The sequence below is a fragment of the Paramormyrops kingsleyae genome, chromosome 2 (genome assembly GCF_048594095.1).
Source record: "Paramormyrops kingsleyae isolate MSU_618 chromosome 2, PKINGS_0.4, whole genome shotgun sequence".
Classification (NCBI taxonomy): domain Eukaryota; kingdom Metazoa; phylum Chordata; class Actinopteri; order Osteoglossiformes; family Mormyridae; genus Paramormyrops; species Paramormyrops kingsleyae.
Window position 1 is genome coordinate 20,047,403 of NC_132798.1, and position 17,963 is coordinate 20,065,365.

Genomic DNA, 17,963 nt, shown 5'->3' on the forward strand with positions numbered 1-17,963 from the left:
TCCTTTTACATTTCAAGTGTCACTTTATATTTTATATTCATTAGTCAAATTGTTTGTTAAGCCCACAAGTACAGATGGACTTGATGTTTAGATATATTGTAAGCAAATGTTTGTAGTTTTAGGGGTGGAACTCAGGTTTCTTATTAAATTATCCTTTAAATGTCCGTGTGACTGTACTATGTTGCATAATGGGCTATATTTATTTTACATTTTGTGTTCATGCTATTGTTTAATGTATGTATTATTTGCAATGACCTTCAAGAAGCTTTTGAGAAAAATGCAAACGGACACATTTCTAGCTTCTGTCCATCTCTAAGCAAATGTTCAGGTTGAATTACGTCGGATGTGATTCCTCACCAGTAGGATTCATTTGCCCCCTTGTGGTTACAAAATGAAACTACGCGTGAGGTCACCACAGTGGAAATGTGCGTGTGAATGTGGTTTGACTTCCGCTGTTTGTCCTAAACATCACACTTTGTCATAGAATGTTACTGACAGAATTTTGCTCAAATGATCTCGGTAATTAGAGGATAATTTTGCTTAAATCAACGTGATTAAAAAATTATAATGAAAATGTATGACGGAATTAACATTCCATAGGGCGTTGAAGTGGCGTCTTTGCATGAGCCGATAAAAACGACAGCAAAACAGGTACTTAGGAGCAGTGAGCCTAATTTTTATTGGACAAACTGCATAAATTGTGCACACTGTGGAAATAGAGTTTTCATGGAAACTTAACGCGTCTCTGCGTACATTTGATCAGTTTGTAGGGCATGTAGGAAACAGTACAGTAACGACAAAGACCGCATGCATTCCTATGTAACAGCACGTACAAGCGAGCGGTTTAGAGACTGATCTGGCAGATATCAGACCTCCACTGCAGGGGGGTTAACGTGAGACCCATGACTGAAACGGAGAAACCGTCCCCCACAGAATGGAAAGTCACACACAAAACCGGCTATTACTGACTGTTATATATCGTTTTAATAGGTATATACTCTGTATGTGTAGGTCATAATATTCGTTCTATGTAATAACAGACTGGTAACAAATGAGGGAAGGATATAAAACAGATTTTTTTCCCATTAAAACTTGCCACCGTGATGAGTTACACCTCCAAGCTCGTATTAAGATGAGCAACATCAAGCCAATACTCTAAAAGCGGGGGTGCCCGATCTAGGTTGCAGATCTGACTGGGTTTGCCAGGCTATGAAAAATTCGCACAATCCGATCAAGGTTGCCCGAGTCCTAGGGCGCACGGAAAACCACGTAGCGCAATGTCATTAGGGGGCGCCACTGAGCCCTGCGGAGCTGCCGCTCCGACCAGCGACCGCTACTCGGCTCTGTAATATCTCTGTAACGATCTGTGCTCCAGGTTCCTGATAGTTCCCACCCCACAGCTAACATGATATTCATTTAAGTACCAAAAGGTTTTTCATTTAGTTTTTTTTTTTGCATTCTGCCAATTCAGATTTGGACTCACCCTGGAAATTTATTTATTTTTCTTCCCTCTCCTTTACAGATGCAGCAATTTGGAGATTATGTGCTTCGTACTTTACTCCTATTGGCTTTGACTTATCTCCCTCACTTCTTTTCTTTTTTCCCCCTCCTAATCTGTCCCTCCTCTTCGGCCAGCTCAGCCACTGCAATATTTTACATGTGCTAAAAACGAAATAAAGAAAATAAAAAGAAATCGACCAACATGAGGGGCCAATACAGAGTTTATAGAGCCCCTCATGGTAAAGCAAACATGTTTGGCACAGCAGTGCATTCAGACCATGATTCTGCTTGCTAAAGCTGCCGGACAGGAAAAAAAAAAAAAAAAAAGACATTGGACCAGTCCGCGAGCTGACGGGGGTGACTGACAAAGTAATGCCTGATGGTTTAAAAATGAGATTCTTAAAAATAGTTGGGTGGGGCATCCTCAGGTTTTAAATGTAACCTCACGATACTGTAATCATCTCCGATGCTTTCTCTCCAGCTAATTATAAACCACTAAGGAACAAGCAGGCTTTTCTGATTTAGGGTTTTCATTAGGATGACCTGTTCATATACCAGGTGCATTGTGGGTAACACCACTGGGGCCTGATTAATAAAGCAGCAGAAAAGACTGGAGCAGTAGGTCGTTTCCATCAGTGAAGAAGATGCAAACAGTCAGAGAATGATTTAGCACTTGGGGCCAGCAGTAAGCCTGCCGGCGGAATGGAATTGTATCAAAAACCTGGAAACTGAACAGAAAGTGGAAGGATGCTTGAACATACAAGCAAGTGTTCATTGTTAATGGAATTGTAGAATGATTTTATGGTTAGTGTAAGTCAACCAGTTGTTGTTTACCAAATTCATCAGTCTTCTGTAGGACGTCAACTGATCAAGCTATTGGCGCTTCTTAGCAAACCTGGAAAATGTTACAGACACATAGTAACACTTGGGGTGGGGTTTTCATACTAGGCACCCCTTGTATCTTTTTGTGGCTCCATGGGTGTAAAAAGTCTTTTAAAGGTAGTTTCTGCAAATGAGCCTCCATGAAAGCAGCTGAGAAGGGTGACGCTGCACCTCCGCAGAGCTCGGCCCTTCGTGTGCGGCAGCAACGGGGGTCTGTCGTTCCTAAAGTGTTGTGAACTTCATCTCATCATCTGCTCAACCGGCAAAACCAAGACAGCAGCAAGAAACAGAACCGTTCAAAAACTGAAGCCATTTCTTGAAGATGTTGCCTCATCATTTTTACTGGTCCTCAAGGAGCAGACCCAGGCTGAGACACAGTGACAGAGAGTTAAAGACACTCCTCATATTCTGTCAAATTCTTTTGCCAAAAACAAAAAAGGAGTTCAGTGGGAAGGAGAAATGCTAAAAAAGAAAATGTAAAAACAGATCGGTGACGATTCGGACATCAGTGTGGCGCGGTCACGGGATCGCTAGCGATCCTTATATGCCTCCCTGGCAGCCCGCTCTGTGCTTGGGGAGTATCCAGGAACCTCTGGGTCTCGGCAGGCGGGGAAGAGCCAAAGGCTGGGCGGCCTGTCGCCCGTCAGCGATTGTCTGTGTGCGAGTGCTTCCCAGGGACCACCCCCTTTCACAGGAGACAGTGGCAGCTAATGGCCCCAGGGCCTAAAGCTCCTCATAGTCGCCTCCCTCTCGCTTGTCCGGCATCGCCTCCCCCGCCAGGAAGGCCTCCAAGTCATCCAAGTCACCACCCTTCCTGGACCTCGTCTTCTTCTTCCTCTCTTTCTCGTCTCTCGCTCCAGACTCCTCCTTTTCCTTCTTCTTGTTCTTGTGCCGTTTTTTGCCGCTTTTATCTTCTTCCTGAGGTTTAATAAAAAAGGGTGGAGCGGTTAATTCACATTCTCGGAGCACTGGTGAGTCTGTGCTGAGCACCTCAGTTAAGGAGGACGCTATATAAAATGTCATTTGCAGTACAGGCACGTTTACGATCATGGTGCGGGGGCTTAAATAACTGAAGCCACTTCTTCATTCTCCTTGGGGTCTTTATACAGCCAAAGATATGGGTGATGACTTCCTTCAAAAAAGGCCATACCTCTTTACTCCTCTTCTTCTTTTTCTTCTTATCCTTTGTCATGTGTTTGCTTTCTTTATCTATATGGAAAAAAAGGACCTTGTAAATTTGTGTTTCCAAAAAAAAACTAGCAAATTAAACACGTCATAAATCTGTAACTAAATTTTTACTTATTAAAGGGCCTCAGCACGACGGAGGGATAATCAAAGTACCGGAAGGAGACGCCGGAAAGGGCCTCGGCGTGATGATGCTGCAGGGTCTTACCTTCTTGATCTTCGCTACTGTCTTTGCTCTTAGAGATGTTTTCCTCAAACCCGAGACCAAACAGGTCATCGTTTTTGTTTTTGATAGAGAGCACAGCCGGCTTCCCAGGATCAGGGACCCGGGCGGGAACAAGTTCATCATCAGACTGGTCTGACAGGTCCTTAAGCACTGGGAGTGATTTCTGGGGGGGGGGGGGGGAGTGCATGAAAATGAATCCCCTGAGAGCAACTGTCAGGCACTTGAATTAGGCATTCCTAGGATAATGAGTTGAGATGCGTTTGATCTGACGTCACATGACCTGACCTTCTCCATCTTGAACTCCTCTGCCTCTTTGTTCTCTAAGTCGGGGTCATCCACGACAAAGGAGAGCACCTGTGGAGCCGCCGGCGGCTCGGCATCTGTATCTTCGCGCTCTCCCAGTTCAGTCCGGTCCGCCCTTGTGGGCGGGGCAGACCCACTGTGCTCGGGGAGCTGCATCACTGCGCTGGGGGAAGAGGGCAGTTTTAGCATTTCCTGTTAGTCCTGGTCCACCCTGTAACCTGGTGAAATCCGGAAGCCCAGTCGCCCCCAGTACATGACTCAGCTCCCTTTGTTCCCAAACCCATACTCTCCCGTGCAACTCACATCCAGTCTGCCGCTAGCATGCTCTCCAATCGCATTCATTGCTGCATTATCACAGTGTGCTATTAAAATTAAAATTTATTTTATTTTTATTTATTTAACCTTTATTTATTATGTTTTTACTGTTAATATTGTTACATTTTCATTGCACCGTCACCCCTTGATATAGGGCACTGCTCTATTTTCTTGAGAATTAGGCTAAAACATCAGAATGCTTTTCATCTGAGTACAGTACTGGTAATGTACGATGCACTCTATTACTGTATTTAGCGTTAATGATGTCTTACTGTGTGTAAATTTATCAATGAAGTTCGCTGCTCTGTGTAAGACTGCATGATCAAATAATCCAACAGTGTAAGAGCAATGTTTCTCAACAGCAGGGAAGTCAGGGATTTCACTTTCCATGGTGCATAATATGGTTAAAAGATTAAGAGAATCTGAAGAAATCTGTGTGCGAATTGCAAAGTCCTAAACCAACAGCGAATGCTTGTGATCCACGATCCCTCAGACGGCATTTTATCAAAATCCAACATGCTTCTGTGATGCACGTATCCACATCGGCTCAGGAATTGGCAAAACCGTTGTCAATATTCATCACTGCATCCACAAATGCCAGCTAAGATTGTTCGATGCAAAGCGGAAGCCAACATTTGTCAACAAAGTGCAGAAAGGTCACTGCTTACACAGACACAAGCTTGTCTGAGGCATACAGACACAGAGGTGTAACGTGGGCTGTGGTCTGGCAGGTTAATCTCATAATCCAGTTAAGGAAATAACAGACACTATGTCCCCCGGGCCTATCCCAACATTGGGAAAAAGTGTCTACTTTAAAAACAGGTGCAGTTTTTGGAATTGAGGTTTGTAATAATCTCATCATATGAAAGTGCTTTATATGACTGAAGTAGAAGATAGAAACCCTGAAGGTGGAGTTCAGATCACACATTCTCAGCTTCATGGCTCCCTGTTGGGGGGAAGGCATCACACAGAGTGCACCCAGCACCACACGGCCACTGAAGGTCACCCCCGTCACCTGAATGCAAGCCAAGAGAGAAGTGCCTCACCCCTCTGTGTCAGGGTCGCTGTCCAGGTCCAGGTCCCGCGTGACGGGCGGGCCGCTCCCCTCCTCCTCCTCCTCCTCACTGGACAGGGTGGCATCCTTACTGGGGACAGCCGCCATGGCCAAGGGATTAGTCAGGATCTCATCGTCGGGATCCAAATCATCCTGGAAACCTGAGACCATGGGGTTCCCTCCACGAGCCTCCCCATCGCTGTGGGAAGAGCACACAGCAGCACAGAGTCAGCGTGACCACCGGGCCTCAGATACAGAGTCAGCGTGACCACCGGGCCTCAGATACAGAGTCAGCGTGACCACCGGGCCTCAGATACAGAGTCAGCGTGACCACCGGGCCTCAGATACAGAGTCAGCGTGACCACCGGGCCTCAGATACAGAGTCAGCGTGACCACCGGGCCTCAGATACAGAGTCAGCGTGACCACCGGGCCTCAGATACAGAGCCAACGTGACCAACAAGCCTCAGATAGAGCCAACGTGACCACCGGGCCTCAGATACAAACTGTGATAGTTCCAATGAACAGAATTTAAGGGGTGTCCAGTGCCAAGCACTCGATTTTGTGCTTAAAATACATTCCAAGTCAGGCATTATTTAATGATGAAATCAAATAATGTCTTGCTGCATTTTGTCCACAGAAGGAAAAACTCCAGTTTTCATACAGTTTGTCCATGAAAGCATAAAGGTGTCACTTTCTCTTGTGCACAGAAATCCAAAGGAACGTTTCATTTTGTGCACAGAACTGATATCAGCATCTTGCATTTCTTGGACAGAAGAAAGTAATTTCATTCACAAAATGCATGTCATCAAATAAATTCATTTTATGTATAAAATGCATCTTGTGAATGAAAGAAAGTTCTTTTGTGGACGAAATGCAATTTGTCAACTAAATAATTTCATTTTGTGCGTCTGATCTGAATTATTGGGTACAGTGTTATTCAGGGTGAACGTGGAACGGCAACACAACCTACAACTGGAGGGAATCGACGCTAATATTTTTCATCGGCTTGGCTTAAAAATATAAAAAATGCAATAAAAATAGTGAAAGTAATACTTTTACTGTTGTACGTACTCATGAGTCCAGGAATTATTTGTATTTTTATTAAATTTAAATGCAAGTTAAACGTAATTACATGGTTCTGCAAAATGAAAGCCGGTGCTCCACCTTCTGGTCATTGGAAGGTACTGTTCCCCCCACAAGCCTATTAGGTGCCTTTTGTGATTCAGCAAAAGACACGGCGACCATGAAACTTACGGAGTGCCTTGAAACTGCATCATCACGATTGCATCATCAGTCTAACAGCTGAGCGATACGTCACAGGGGGAAGGAATTCAGATAGCAGAAGAGATTTGACATGACACCCCCTACAGGAGTTTTTTTGTGAGATTTTCCAGTTCAATTTGTCCATATTCAAAATTTCTTGCAGGCCGGATCAGAATCAGGCTGGTTCCGGTCTGCTGGCCGTATGTTTGACACCCCTGATCTAAAGCGACTTTCACTTGAGAAGGCAGGGTCAAACAATCCCTAGAGCTATTGGGGGTTAAATGCCTCTCGAGGGCAAATCACTCAGGGAATCCGCCAACCATCTGATCTCAAACTGAGGCCGAACCTTCTGGAACATATGAAATCAATTTTTTTGGTTACAACATTCTTTTTCTTGTCCAAAAATGTGAGTGACAGTCATGGGGAAAAGAACAGCTTAACGTCTGAACAGCCCCCCCCCCCCCCCGGTCCCCCACCCCCGGGAGCACTCTTACTGGTGAATCTGATCGCAGGTCCCCCCCAGGACGGTTTGCGGTACCTGTCACTGTCGGCCGCTGTCGCTGCTGAGCGCAGCTTCTCCTTGATCTTTGTCGGGAGGTTGTCCTCAAGGAAGCTGCGGTCCAACCGCTCATCGGGTACGAAGTCGTCCACGCTGGCCACCCCTGCAGGGGGCGCTGCTGCACTGGCAGCCTCTAGTGGGGGTAGGGCCAACATATCAAAAAGTGGTCACGGCTGTGCTGGGCCTACCGCATTCCTTTAACTTCTATTTTAAGGCGTTTTTAAGCTGCCCAAACGCCAAATGGAAAGTTATTTACTAATTCAACCTACTTGAACAATCAACATAAGATAATTAAATGCATATATATCAGACCACATGACCCAGTACATCCAAACTGGTGTGGGAGAGGCGTTTAGCATTCGGGTGGGTGGTGTGTGCATTTTTAAATGACAAGCACCTCAGTCGCATTACTGAGATTCTCCCCTTTGGGAAAATTAGGCCTTTTTCATATATCCCAACTCAGCCTTCATGAGAAAGGTGTATAAACACTATATAGACAAAAGTGTGGGGACACCGTTCATTGCAAAGGTGTTCAGTGGTAATGAGGTCAGGGCTCTGTGTGGGCCAGTCAAGTTCTTCCACACCAAAGTCACCCAGCCAAGTCTTTATGGACCTTGTGTTGTGCACTGGGGCACAATCATGGTGGAACATAAAGGGCCTTCCCCAAACTGTTCCCACAAAGTTGGAAGCATAGAAAAATGCCATTATCCCACCAAGCATTACAATTAGCACAATGCAAATCAGGCACGTAACGTTCTCCTGGCGTCCGCCAAACCCAGACTCGTCCATCAGACTGTCAGAGTGAAGCGTGATTTGTCACTTCACAGAACGTGTTTCCGCTGCTCCACAGTCCAGCGACAGCATGCTTTAGACCAACAACCGGCACTGCGATTGGCGATGTGAGACTTGTATGCAGCTGCTTGGCCACGGAAGCCCATCCCATAAAGTTTCCGGCACACGACCCCACTCTGCTACCTTACTTGCTCTGCCATGTGGCTGAGTGTCTGTTCTTCCTAAAAGCTTCCACTTTGCAATAATACCACTTAGAGTTGACCATGGAATATCTAGCAGGGAAGAAATATCATGAACTGACTTATTGCAAAGGTGGCATCCTATGACAGCACCATGCTTTAATTCTGAGCTCTTCAGAATGACCCGTTCTTTCACAAATGTATGTAAACCTGACTGCATGACTAGGGGCTTGATTTTATGCACCTGTGGCAATGAGTCTGAATTAAACACCTGAATTGTGTCCCAATACTTCTGTGCATATGTTGTATATACGGGTGAGAGCAGATTCCAGGGACAGGGTCCCGCGTCCCTGGAGCAGTTGGGGTTAAGGCCCTTGCTTAGGGGCCTAGCAGAGTGACTATTACTTTGCCAGATATGGGATTCGAACCTGCAACCATCCGTACACGGACACTGATCCCCAATTCACTGAGCTACACAGTGGTCCATCGGTGAAGGCCTGGGTCTACGCACTACCATGGCGGGGTCATGCCTTACACACACAGCCCCGCAGCCTGCCTCAGGGGAAGGTGGACGCAACACACCGCGGGGGGGCCGCCTCTCACTCACCGGCTTTATCCACAGGGGGCTCAGGAGTGGCACCTCCGAAGAGTCGCGAGATGATACCGCGCTTCTGTGATGGGGGCGGGGGGGCCGTAGTGATGGGCTCCAGTGAAGCCATCACAGGAGCAGGAGGTGGGGAGGGAGGCGGCGACGGCGAGCGCAGCATCGGGGGGGGCACGGGCAGCTGGGGTGTGCCGGGACTGGAACTGGCCGTGGAGGGCCCACTGGGGGGAACCACGGGGGACTGTGAGCCCGACGAGGGGCTCTGGCCGTTGGGGGGGCCAGGGGAGCTGTAGCCCTTACTGCGAGCCTCCATCATCTCCTGGAAGCTGAAAGCACAAAACGAAATGAGGGTCCTTCACAACGGCCACATTCAACTGGAATAAAGCTTCCCAGTGAATGAAGAAACCGATAAACAACAAACCGATGGCTGAATGAGCTCCCTCTGGCTTCAATTCCATTCCTAGCATTTGTCGGTAAGAGCCATTTTCCGGGCAGGCATCTGTGAGGCCACCTGCAGCCCTGCACGGGACCGCTTTTGGAGACCTGCACCCGCCCGCACCCGCATAGTACAGCACCACACCCGCCTGTGCACCCGTGATTATTTCAATGTTAAATCCACACCCGCCCGGGCCCCTTAAAATTCCGCCCGTTACCCGTAATAAATTACACATAATTATTTTTTCTATGCACCTCTCAACGTGACAAGCGCTAGGCCTACATGAATTTTGAATTGAAACGAAAAAGTCTGTTTAACACAAAATCAAATCAGACAGATCTAAGCAATCTATACTGTGACGAGAGTGAAAGAGAGAACACGACAACACACTTCAGCAAGGATTCAGACGTGTATGTGAATGTTTGTCGAGGCGGTTATCTAATGGTGCGTTCGTTTTTCTCTCGGAACTCGGAAATTCTGAGTTGAGTGACATCATGTCCGACAATCTCCCGTTCGAGCTACCACATCTCGGAACAAACATGGCTGCCTCCATGACAACGCTGTGTTGTTGCTGCTTTATATTTTAGCAGATTTGGAGTGAGATTATTTTTTGAGAGACAAACAAACAAGAAACATGAACTAGTCAAACCACATTAAAAGCTTTATAAAATATTTTAGCACATTCATAGCAATATTCCTTTTTAAATTGGCAAACAAACTATGAACAAACCAAAGACACTAACAAGTCTGGTAAAAATCTGATATTGCATGATAGGATACTGTTTACGGTCATGATATGGTATTCTCTAAATCGAACACGTGCAGTTACATTTATAACTATTAATACATTTAGCAAAATAAACATTTTTAAAGATTTATAAAATAGAATTACTGTTGAGTGTGTAAGCCGCCATGTTGAAATTACATCACAGGGGCAACTCGGACAACAAAATCTTGTCCGACATCAACGTCATAAAAGAGGCGTGTTTCCGACGGGAAGTGACATTTTTCGTGACGTTTTGATCCAAGTTCCGACTTGGAGAGAAATAATCGAAAGCACCATAAGGTACCCCCGACATACTGAACACACTGTGATGATGACTATTTGTACATGATAGTCTAATACATAGATATTTTCGCTTATATGTTATTTTTGCAGGCTACAATACTGTTCTGATTGACCTGCTACCCGCCCGTGTGTAATGAATTACCCGCCCGCATACCCACCCGTAAAATTCCATAACATTAAAATCCGCCAGTTTCAGCAACTATCTGCAGGTACCCGACCCGGTGCAGGACTCTGCCAGGGGGACATACATGTCATAGTTCTGGTCCTCGGTCTCCTGCTGCACCATCAGCTCCTCCAGCGTGGCGTCCATGTCCAGCTGGTTGGTCTCCAGCTGTCGCAGCAGTGTTTCCCTCTGATGGGTGGGAGCAGGCAGGGCAGGTCATGTGACATGCAGCACCTCGACAAAGCCACTGTTTCTTGGTCTAGGCCAGTGTTTCCCAATACGGTCCTCAGGGACCTGCAGACGGCCCACATTTTTGCTCCCTACCAGGAGCTGGGAGGATATGGACCATATGAGAGTCCCCAAGGACTGGATTGGGAAACACTGGCCAAGACTGAGATAAATCGATAGCTAAAGGAGCTCCTTTGAGCTTCCATTCCAGGCCTAGCATTTATCAGTCATTTGACGATTTATCATAATTTAGGCCTTCGAATTACAGGAAATATACTGGTAGGGGTTTTAGACGCATAGGCCCTATAGAGCCATAACCAGCAGGCCTGTCTGCTAACGTAGCCGCTCTATAACAAGCGGGTCAGTGAGCTTCTGACTGTGTATGTAGGTACTGTAGCTTCAAACTCAGTGTCATGATTCCCTGGAAAATATTAGATAGCTACATTCAAAAAATGGGAAACAGGCCAATCAGAGATAAGTTATATATAAGTGATTTTTTATCAATAACATGATTCGTTCAGTGGAGAATGAAGTTCAAGGGAAAATAAACAGCCATATAGAAGCTTAAGCCCTAAAATATTCAGCAGCTGAACACAAGAAAGTGACTCAGAAATGATTTATAAATGAGAAGAGTGTTTTTTCTCCATGCTGCCAAGTGGTCAACGCTGGTCAATGCAACCGTCAGAGGGATAAAAGAGCATCGCAGTCGGGAGCAGGTGGAGCGTTTCCACGGAAACTGCCTCCAACTCACCTGTAGCTGCAGGAAAGGAATGTTGAAGAATCTGTGCAGGTTCTTGAGGCCGAAGCCGTTCTTCATGGAGGACTCAGCGTAGTGGATATAGGAGGAGCCGAGGGGTCTGAGGGTACACAAGGGGGGGCGGGGGGCTCAGCACGGGGGAGCACGTGGGAGGGCTCTCCAGCCTGCCGCTACAATGCCCCCCCTTCACCTGCTGAGGCTGGCGATGAAGTCGCGGATGTCATCGGGAAGGATGACGCGGTGCTCGCCCATGTCGCGGTGGTTGCCCAGGACACACACGGGCACGTGGTTGGGCACTTTGGGCAGCTCACGTAGGATGTAGTTGTACGTCCTGTAATGGGCGAACACAGGGTCTGAGGGCCCAACAGAGACAGGGTAACACAAACCCGCTGCCTCACTGGTCACGGCCACTGGCGTCTGCCTACCACTGCTTGGTGATGTCAAACATCATGATGATGCCATTGCAGTTCTTGTAAACGTCAAGGAACTCCGCATCGAGGGCCATTTCATTTTCCGACTAAAAATGGAGCAGAGACAACATTTTACACTCACTGTATTCAGCAGACACTTCTGTCCAAAGCGACGTATGAGGGAAACATGCGAGTCCCACACGTCACGCACACGGGGACCAACACCAACAACAATACCAGCTAGGGCATCCTGAGAGCTCAGGGGAACGGAGCAGGCCAGAAGGCGGACCTGGGGAAGCACCCACATGCGGGGGGGGGGGGGGGCAACCGTTACCTCCTGCGGCTCATTCTCCAGCTTCAGACTCTCGCCACGCTTCTTCCCCTTCCCTGCGCCAACAAAAGCAAAGAACAGCAATAAGATGAACACATGCAATCTAGTGACTGCAGTGACAGTCAGCTGCCTGAGACGTCTGTTCTGAGAGCTTCCAGAAAAGCCAAACCACTAACAAATGTAGAAAGAACAAACCATTTCAGCTACGTGGGAGTGGCATTTAACAGGCATCTACAAAGCACTTGGCAGGTCTTCAGGTTTTAATGCGCGCTAAGTATAATAGCCCTAAGTTGTAATATACTTAACATGTGCTTTTGGTCCAATGACAGTCAAGTGTTTTACTATACAGCAGGGGGCGCAGTGGTTAAGGACTTGCTGCTGTCAGACTGTGTTTGGTCAACAGCAAAGAGGAAGTCTGCTCAAATCCTATTGTTTCATATTTAATCCCTTAGATATCAAAGTATGCGCTCATTATTTAGGTAATGAAGAATTTGTACACTTTTGTCTCATGATGGTTCGGGAAATTCCCAGAATTTCTTCACTGGTTTGACTGCTCTGACCCAGCACACCATGGAGGAAAAAATACATTGGTAGAGCATTTGACTAATTCTCTTAGGAAGATATGATGCTGATATCAAGAAAAGAGCACAGAAGACTTAAAACAAGGGCACAACCTGAACGGTCTCTGTGCGTCAGGCAGAGGGCCAGTCCTACTTCAAATACGACAAGTGGATGATGTCATGAGCTTAATATCATTCATCTGGGCAGCCTGGGGCATTTTTCTTCAAGTGGTAAAAGTGAACCATGTAGATCACATGTTCATTTGGAGAGACCACATCATATAAAACAAGTATCTGTGCTTCTGCCCTGACATGTGATATTAAGGTCTCTCCTGGTTTTCCACATGGTTATGCGGCTTAAACCATACAAACCGGCGGCTTAGAAACCATACTGGCCAAATAAGTGGCTGTATCAGGCCTGTTAGTCTTACTGTGGCAGTAGGGTGGCTGGTGGGGGTGAGGGTGGGGGGGGGCAGAGGGCATTCGAAGGCAAAGCAGCACAGGCAGAACCAGAAAATGCAAAAAAATCACAGTCCAACGTCGACACACCAGAGTGACACTCACCCAGTAGTTCAGGTACAGGGAATTTTTGGCCTGAAGCAATTCGGAAGGGGGGATATTATTAAAACAAAATTATTTAACAATGGTGGGTTGGGGGAAAAGGGAAAAACAACCAAATTAACTCAAAATTGAAATAAGAAAAAAAAAAAACAGACAGAAGATAAAAACAAGTTTTACCCTCACTGCTATTTTTATGTTTTAAACAGAATCACCACTGTGGTTCTTAATCACAGGGTACGTTTTGGAGGCATCTTGGGTATTGCAGTGAAGTGCCAGAGCTTGAGAGGTTCATTGGCGATATCACAGATCAGCAAACACCCACTAGGAGATTAGGAAGGTCAGCCCTACCCACTACTCACCTTTATCCACCACGTCCCAGACCTCCACCTTCACCACGTCATCAGTGGCTGGGGGAAGAGGAGGAGAGAAACAGACACGGTCAGCACGAGCGGCTTGGCCGAACACGCAGGCCCGGACTGCAGACACACGGCTATACTGCAGACACACGGCTATACTGCAGACGGACACGGTCAGCACGAGCGGCTTGACCTTTTTCACAACCCACGCCTGATACTTCTGATTAAGCCAATGATACTGTATTTACAAATTATACAGTGGAAATTACAACATGTTAGAAATACACCATCCAATACAGCTTGTGTACAAAAATTATCTTCACCCAAGCTTGATAATTTAAATATACCATCAAAGCCATGCCATACACATATAATGGGTCCCACCATCTATCATTACTGGCATTTTTTTTAATGTTTCATTAATGGATGGAGTTCACTTTCTGAGACACTATAATAATGCAAATGCACTCCACAAAGCCAGAAAAGAGTGCAATGTTCTTTAGAGATTATTTTTAAAGGCAATGGGACCTCCTCCCCTCTTAAACAGTACGCAATATACGATCACATGGGGTCAGGGGTGACATGCAACAAGACACTATGATGTCACGTTGTCATGAAATAGCTTTTTCCATCCAGTTGAAACAGCTAAAAACCACTCACCCTGCCAAGCGTGAGCCAATTGTGGCACCATTATTCTGGTCACTGGAAAATCATATCAGACAGGATGGTCTCTAACCCCACAAGCAGCAGCAATTATCTCTGATGCACAGATAGCCAGACTAGGCACTGCTACAATCTATCTATTCTAAGCACTATGATTTTTGTGAAAGAAAAAACATTTACGCTGTTGCGTGCTCAAGTCGCATGTGACACAGAATCGCCTTACAAGGCAACGAAGGCAGAGGGGTGAGCATTGGCCAGGGGTTCAGGGACCGCAGACACTAACAAACCACATCCAGGCACATTAATCAAGGCATTGGCCAGGAGAGCAGGCCGTCTCACGGACTCTTGGTCATGTTTGCCTTCAGAGGAAGTGACCTTGGTTCTGTCTCCCAAAATGGCCCAAGGGTGGGGACTGGCCAATGGTGCCTTAAATCAAACTCTTTAGGCAATGGAAAAGCCTCCGTTAGCATTAAAAGTGACACTGCTGCTGCTTGTTTAAGGCTGGACTCAAACAGGAAAGCAGCATGCAGCCAAGTGCTGCTGGAAGATGGCTGACTCAGTGATGCATCAGGAGTCAGCATGAAGGACAGCGAGGCCCCTGCTGAGGGACGATGTATATTATAGGGAAAGGAGGGCCCTCCCTGACACACGGGGGGGAATCGAGTGACCTCAAAGCAGCATGATGCCTGACCGGGCAGCCATGGGGGGGGGGGGGGTCAAGCAGAAGCAGTTTATGGTTGAGCACCGCCAGACAGCAACTGGGAAAAAGGAGTCAGGGGGAGGTGCAGGGGGCTCGACATTCACCGCATGCTGCTATACCAAACGCGCATGCTCCTCCACAGCACCTCCCGTGCATTTAATATGCTGACGGACGGAAGGCCGTACTCTTGTAGTTCCAGTGGATGCTGGTGACTTGGATCTCCTGCGTGGGGAGGTATTCCTCCAGGAACTTCCTCCCCTGCAGCCGCTGCCACAGTGCGCTCTTGCCAGTGTTCCTGTCCCCTCGGATGACGATCTTCACTGTGGGTGGGGGTGGGGGGTGGGGCACACGGAGAAATCAGTGGCTCATTACGCAGACCTGTTACTGGGGAGGTGTGCAGATGGTGTATTAGTTCATGGATTGGTTCAAAAGCCCGGAGAAGTGTGCCTGCTGTACCTCTGAATTTCACAGCTATAACATTCAATTTTTATCTTTAGCTCAGTGCCTCTTTCCCTCTACCCCAGCCATCCAGTATGTCTGTTCAGTTTCCATCCACCTTGGAATCACATCATGATAAGCGACATAACACACACATGGACTCCCACAGACTCTCCCCCTCTGTCTCTCACACACACACACACACACACACACACCCCCCAAAGGAGTCCAAAAGAACAGTTGAAACAAAGGTTATATCTCTTGAACCTACACAATGAAAGATTTGTTTCTATATCACAAGGAAAACACAAACACAGCTGTACTACATAATTTGTAGTGTCACAAGATTTACCTTCAGGGCAGCTTTTAAAACAACCCTGGCTTTGTCAGTGCAGGGAGACCCAGGGCCATTCTGGTCAACCTTCTTTAAAGTTCACACCCTATGGTCACATTTCACACAAGGCCTCAGCACCCTGCCATCAGATGATGTGCTTGTACTCCCACCAACGGGATAATCCTCTGTGTGAGCCCAGGGTGGGTGGGGGCAAGCTTTTAGCAGCCATCAGAAGGAGTTTCTGTAGCTCTCTGAGGGCCCGTGCTGCATATCCTACTCAGCTTAATAAAAGCCTCTCACTCATCCTGTATCTATCAAGTTTTTCAAAACATCCATATCACCCTGAGCAAAATAACATGCCATACAAAAGGCTCAACAAAAACTTATCAAATCTACCTTGTACAATGACACACATGCCTCAGCTCAGGGTTAGACTCTGGATAAATGTTGGAAATACACATCTTGGATATTTGCAAAAAATTTACCCAATGAGGAGCCAAATGCTGATCCCACCTTACTGCACAAACCCTGAAGCGACACGCACACACCAGCTGGATGGCAAACAGCAGCGTGGAGGACAGCCGGACCCCACCCTAATCGGCACGCATGTCACGGCACGCATGCGGCGAAATGCCTTACACGCCAGCACTTACTGTTGTACTGAACGCCCTTGGCAAACCTCCTCTGCAAGCTCTGGTTCATGGACTGCAGGCCTGCTGGAATGTTCTTCTCCTTCAGCTGTCCTGGCTCAGAGCCAACTAGCTTCTTCAGAGCTGAAAGCATCTTGATAAATCCTTAAGAGGCTCCGTCCGTTAAAAGAAATATGTAACTTCACAATGACTAACAAGTTTTAAAGCCAAACTTTAAGTTGTCCATAGGTATGAAAAAAGATGTCTTGAATCAGCAGTGGTACAGTTATTACATGATGATGTCTGAACTTGCAAGGTTAGTGTGTAGAACAGGGACATTAATTTCTAAAAGGCTGTTCATCAGGGCATTCAACCCTTGTGTTTGGTGGTATTCATAGTCAATCTGGCACAATTAATTAAATACAATCAAGGCACATTGTCACTATCAGTTATATGGAACTTCAAGGAAATTCCTTAATCCTCAGTCCGGAATGTAAAGGCAGCAAAGGGACAGTCATCCAATATGCATCACCTACAAGACAGAAGAATAGTCTATTAAAACCAGGAATGTCATTCTGAACCCCTGACTGGCTTAGATTGGTCATCAGTAAATAAAACATTTTTATACATTTTGATGTTTCGAGGGGGAGTCTGACCATCATTTCAATACCAGCACTTCATCGGAACTGTCTCCCGCAAAAACATCCACCTGATAACTAGACAACCAACTGGTGAGGTTGAAATGTGGATATATTTATTCAAACCCATTTAATATCATATCGCGGTGTTTTACGTGCCAAACACCCCCAATATCATTTATCATCAGACTAATTCGTGATATCTTAATATGACAAGAAATTGTGTTCAAAAAGGCGAGGCTCACGTTAAATCTCACATGGATCAAATGCAGCATACGGAAACCCAGAAGCACAAAAACAAATTTTTCTTTACATATATATGTAAAAACGTTTTCTATGTCGAGGTACCCTTAGAAAATCTACTTTCCACATTAAAGGACATTCCTGTACATGCAAATTCAGAAGTTAGGCGTTTAGCACGAAACCATCGGGATTTTTTCGGACCACCAAGGTAAATCGTAGCTTCTTCTAAGCTTAAATTGAAAGGACCGTAGGGACGCATCCCCAGGCCACCGTAAAATGATAATAACACAAAACAACATCCGAGTGCGAGTACAGGTATCTGGCAGCTTCTCGTGACTCGTCCCAGTAGGTACCAGGCACCACAGTACTAACCTAGACAAAAATGTCCATACCATAATAACGTGGTTTAATAGCAGCTGTCCACCAATATTTTCGCGATATGTTTTATTATGAGCATTATTGTTAATGTTATCAGCCATTTATTCCGCTCGCCTTTACGCGTCAATTGAGGTACTGCTGTCTTTTTGCGACGGCCATTTGTCCCGCCTCCTCCTACCGCGGGCACCGTTTGAGGACCGAAGGAG

At 46.4% G+C, this 17,963-nt stretch overlaps 1 protein-coding gene across 3 annotated transcripts; it reads right to left on the bottom strand.

Moving 5' to 3' along the window:
* Nucleotides 1–655: 655 nt before the first annotated feature.
* On the bottom strand, nt 656–17,962 carry LOC111858667 (rab-like protein 6). 3 transcript variants are annotated; one of them, XM_023840618.2, is made up of 17 exons: nt 17,772–17,962; nt 16,523–17,030; nt 15,283–15,417; nt 13,738–13,785; nt 13,382–13,411; nt 12,261–12,313; nt 11,942–12,033; nt 11,707–11,847; nt 11,511–11,616; nt 10,617–10,720; nt 8,867–9,189; nt 7,268–7,421; nt 5,458–5,664; nt 4,079–4,259; nt 3,776–3,956; nt 3,533–3,591; nt 656–3,300 (listed from the first exon to the last, which is right to left on the bottom strand). In XM_023840618.2, the coding sequence occupies exons 2-17, from the start codon at nt 16,650–16,652 to the stop codon at nt 3,106–3,108; spliced, it is 2,139 nt and encodes a 712-aa protein (XP_023696386.1). In that variant the 5' UTR covers nt 16,653–17,030; nt 17,772–17,962; the 3' UTR covers nt 656–3,105. The 3 variants fall into 3 exon arrangements, with proteins under 3 accessions (XP_023696386.1, XP_023696385.1, XP_023696387.1); XM_023840617.2 differs by having other exon boundaries at nt 17,752–17,962; XM_023840619.2 differs by lacking the exon at nt 13,382–13,411 and having other exon boundaries at nt 17,752–17,962.
* Nucleotide 17,963: the final 1 nt, after the last annotated feature.

Bases quoted from the DNA above. Each gene is read 5' to 3' on its own strand.
- LOC111858667 (XM_023840618.2), bottom strand. From the start codon at position 16,652: ATGCTTTCAGCTCTGAAGAAGCTAGTTGGCTCTGAGCCAGGACAGCTG. The intron at 13,786-15,282 runs GTACGGCCTTCC...CTCTTCCCCCAG, and splicing joins CATCCACTGGAACTACAAGA to CCACTGATGACGTGGTGAAG. The intron at 4,260-5,457 runs GTGAGGCACTTC...CTCTTCCCCCAG, and splicing joins AGCGACCCTGACACAGAGGG to CGCAGTGATGCAGCTCCCCG.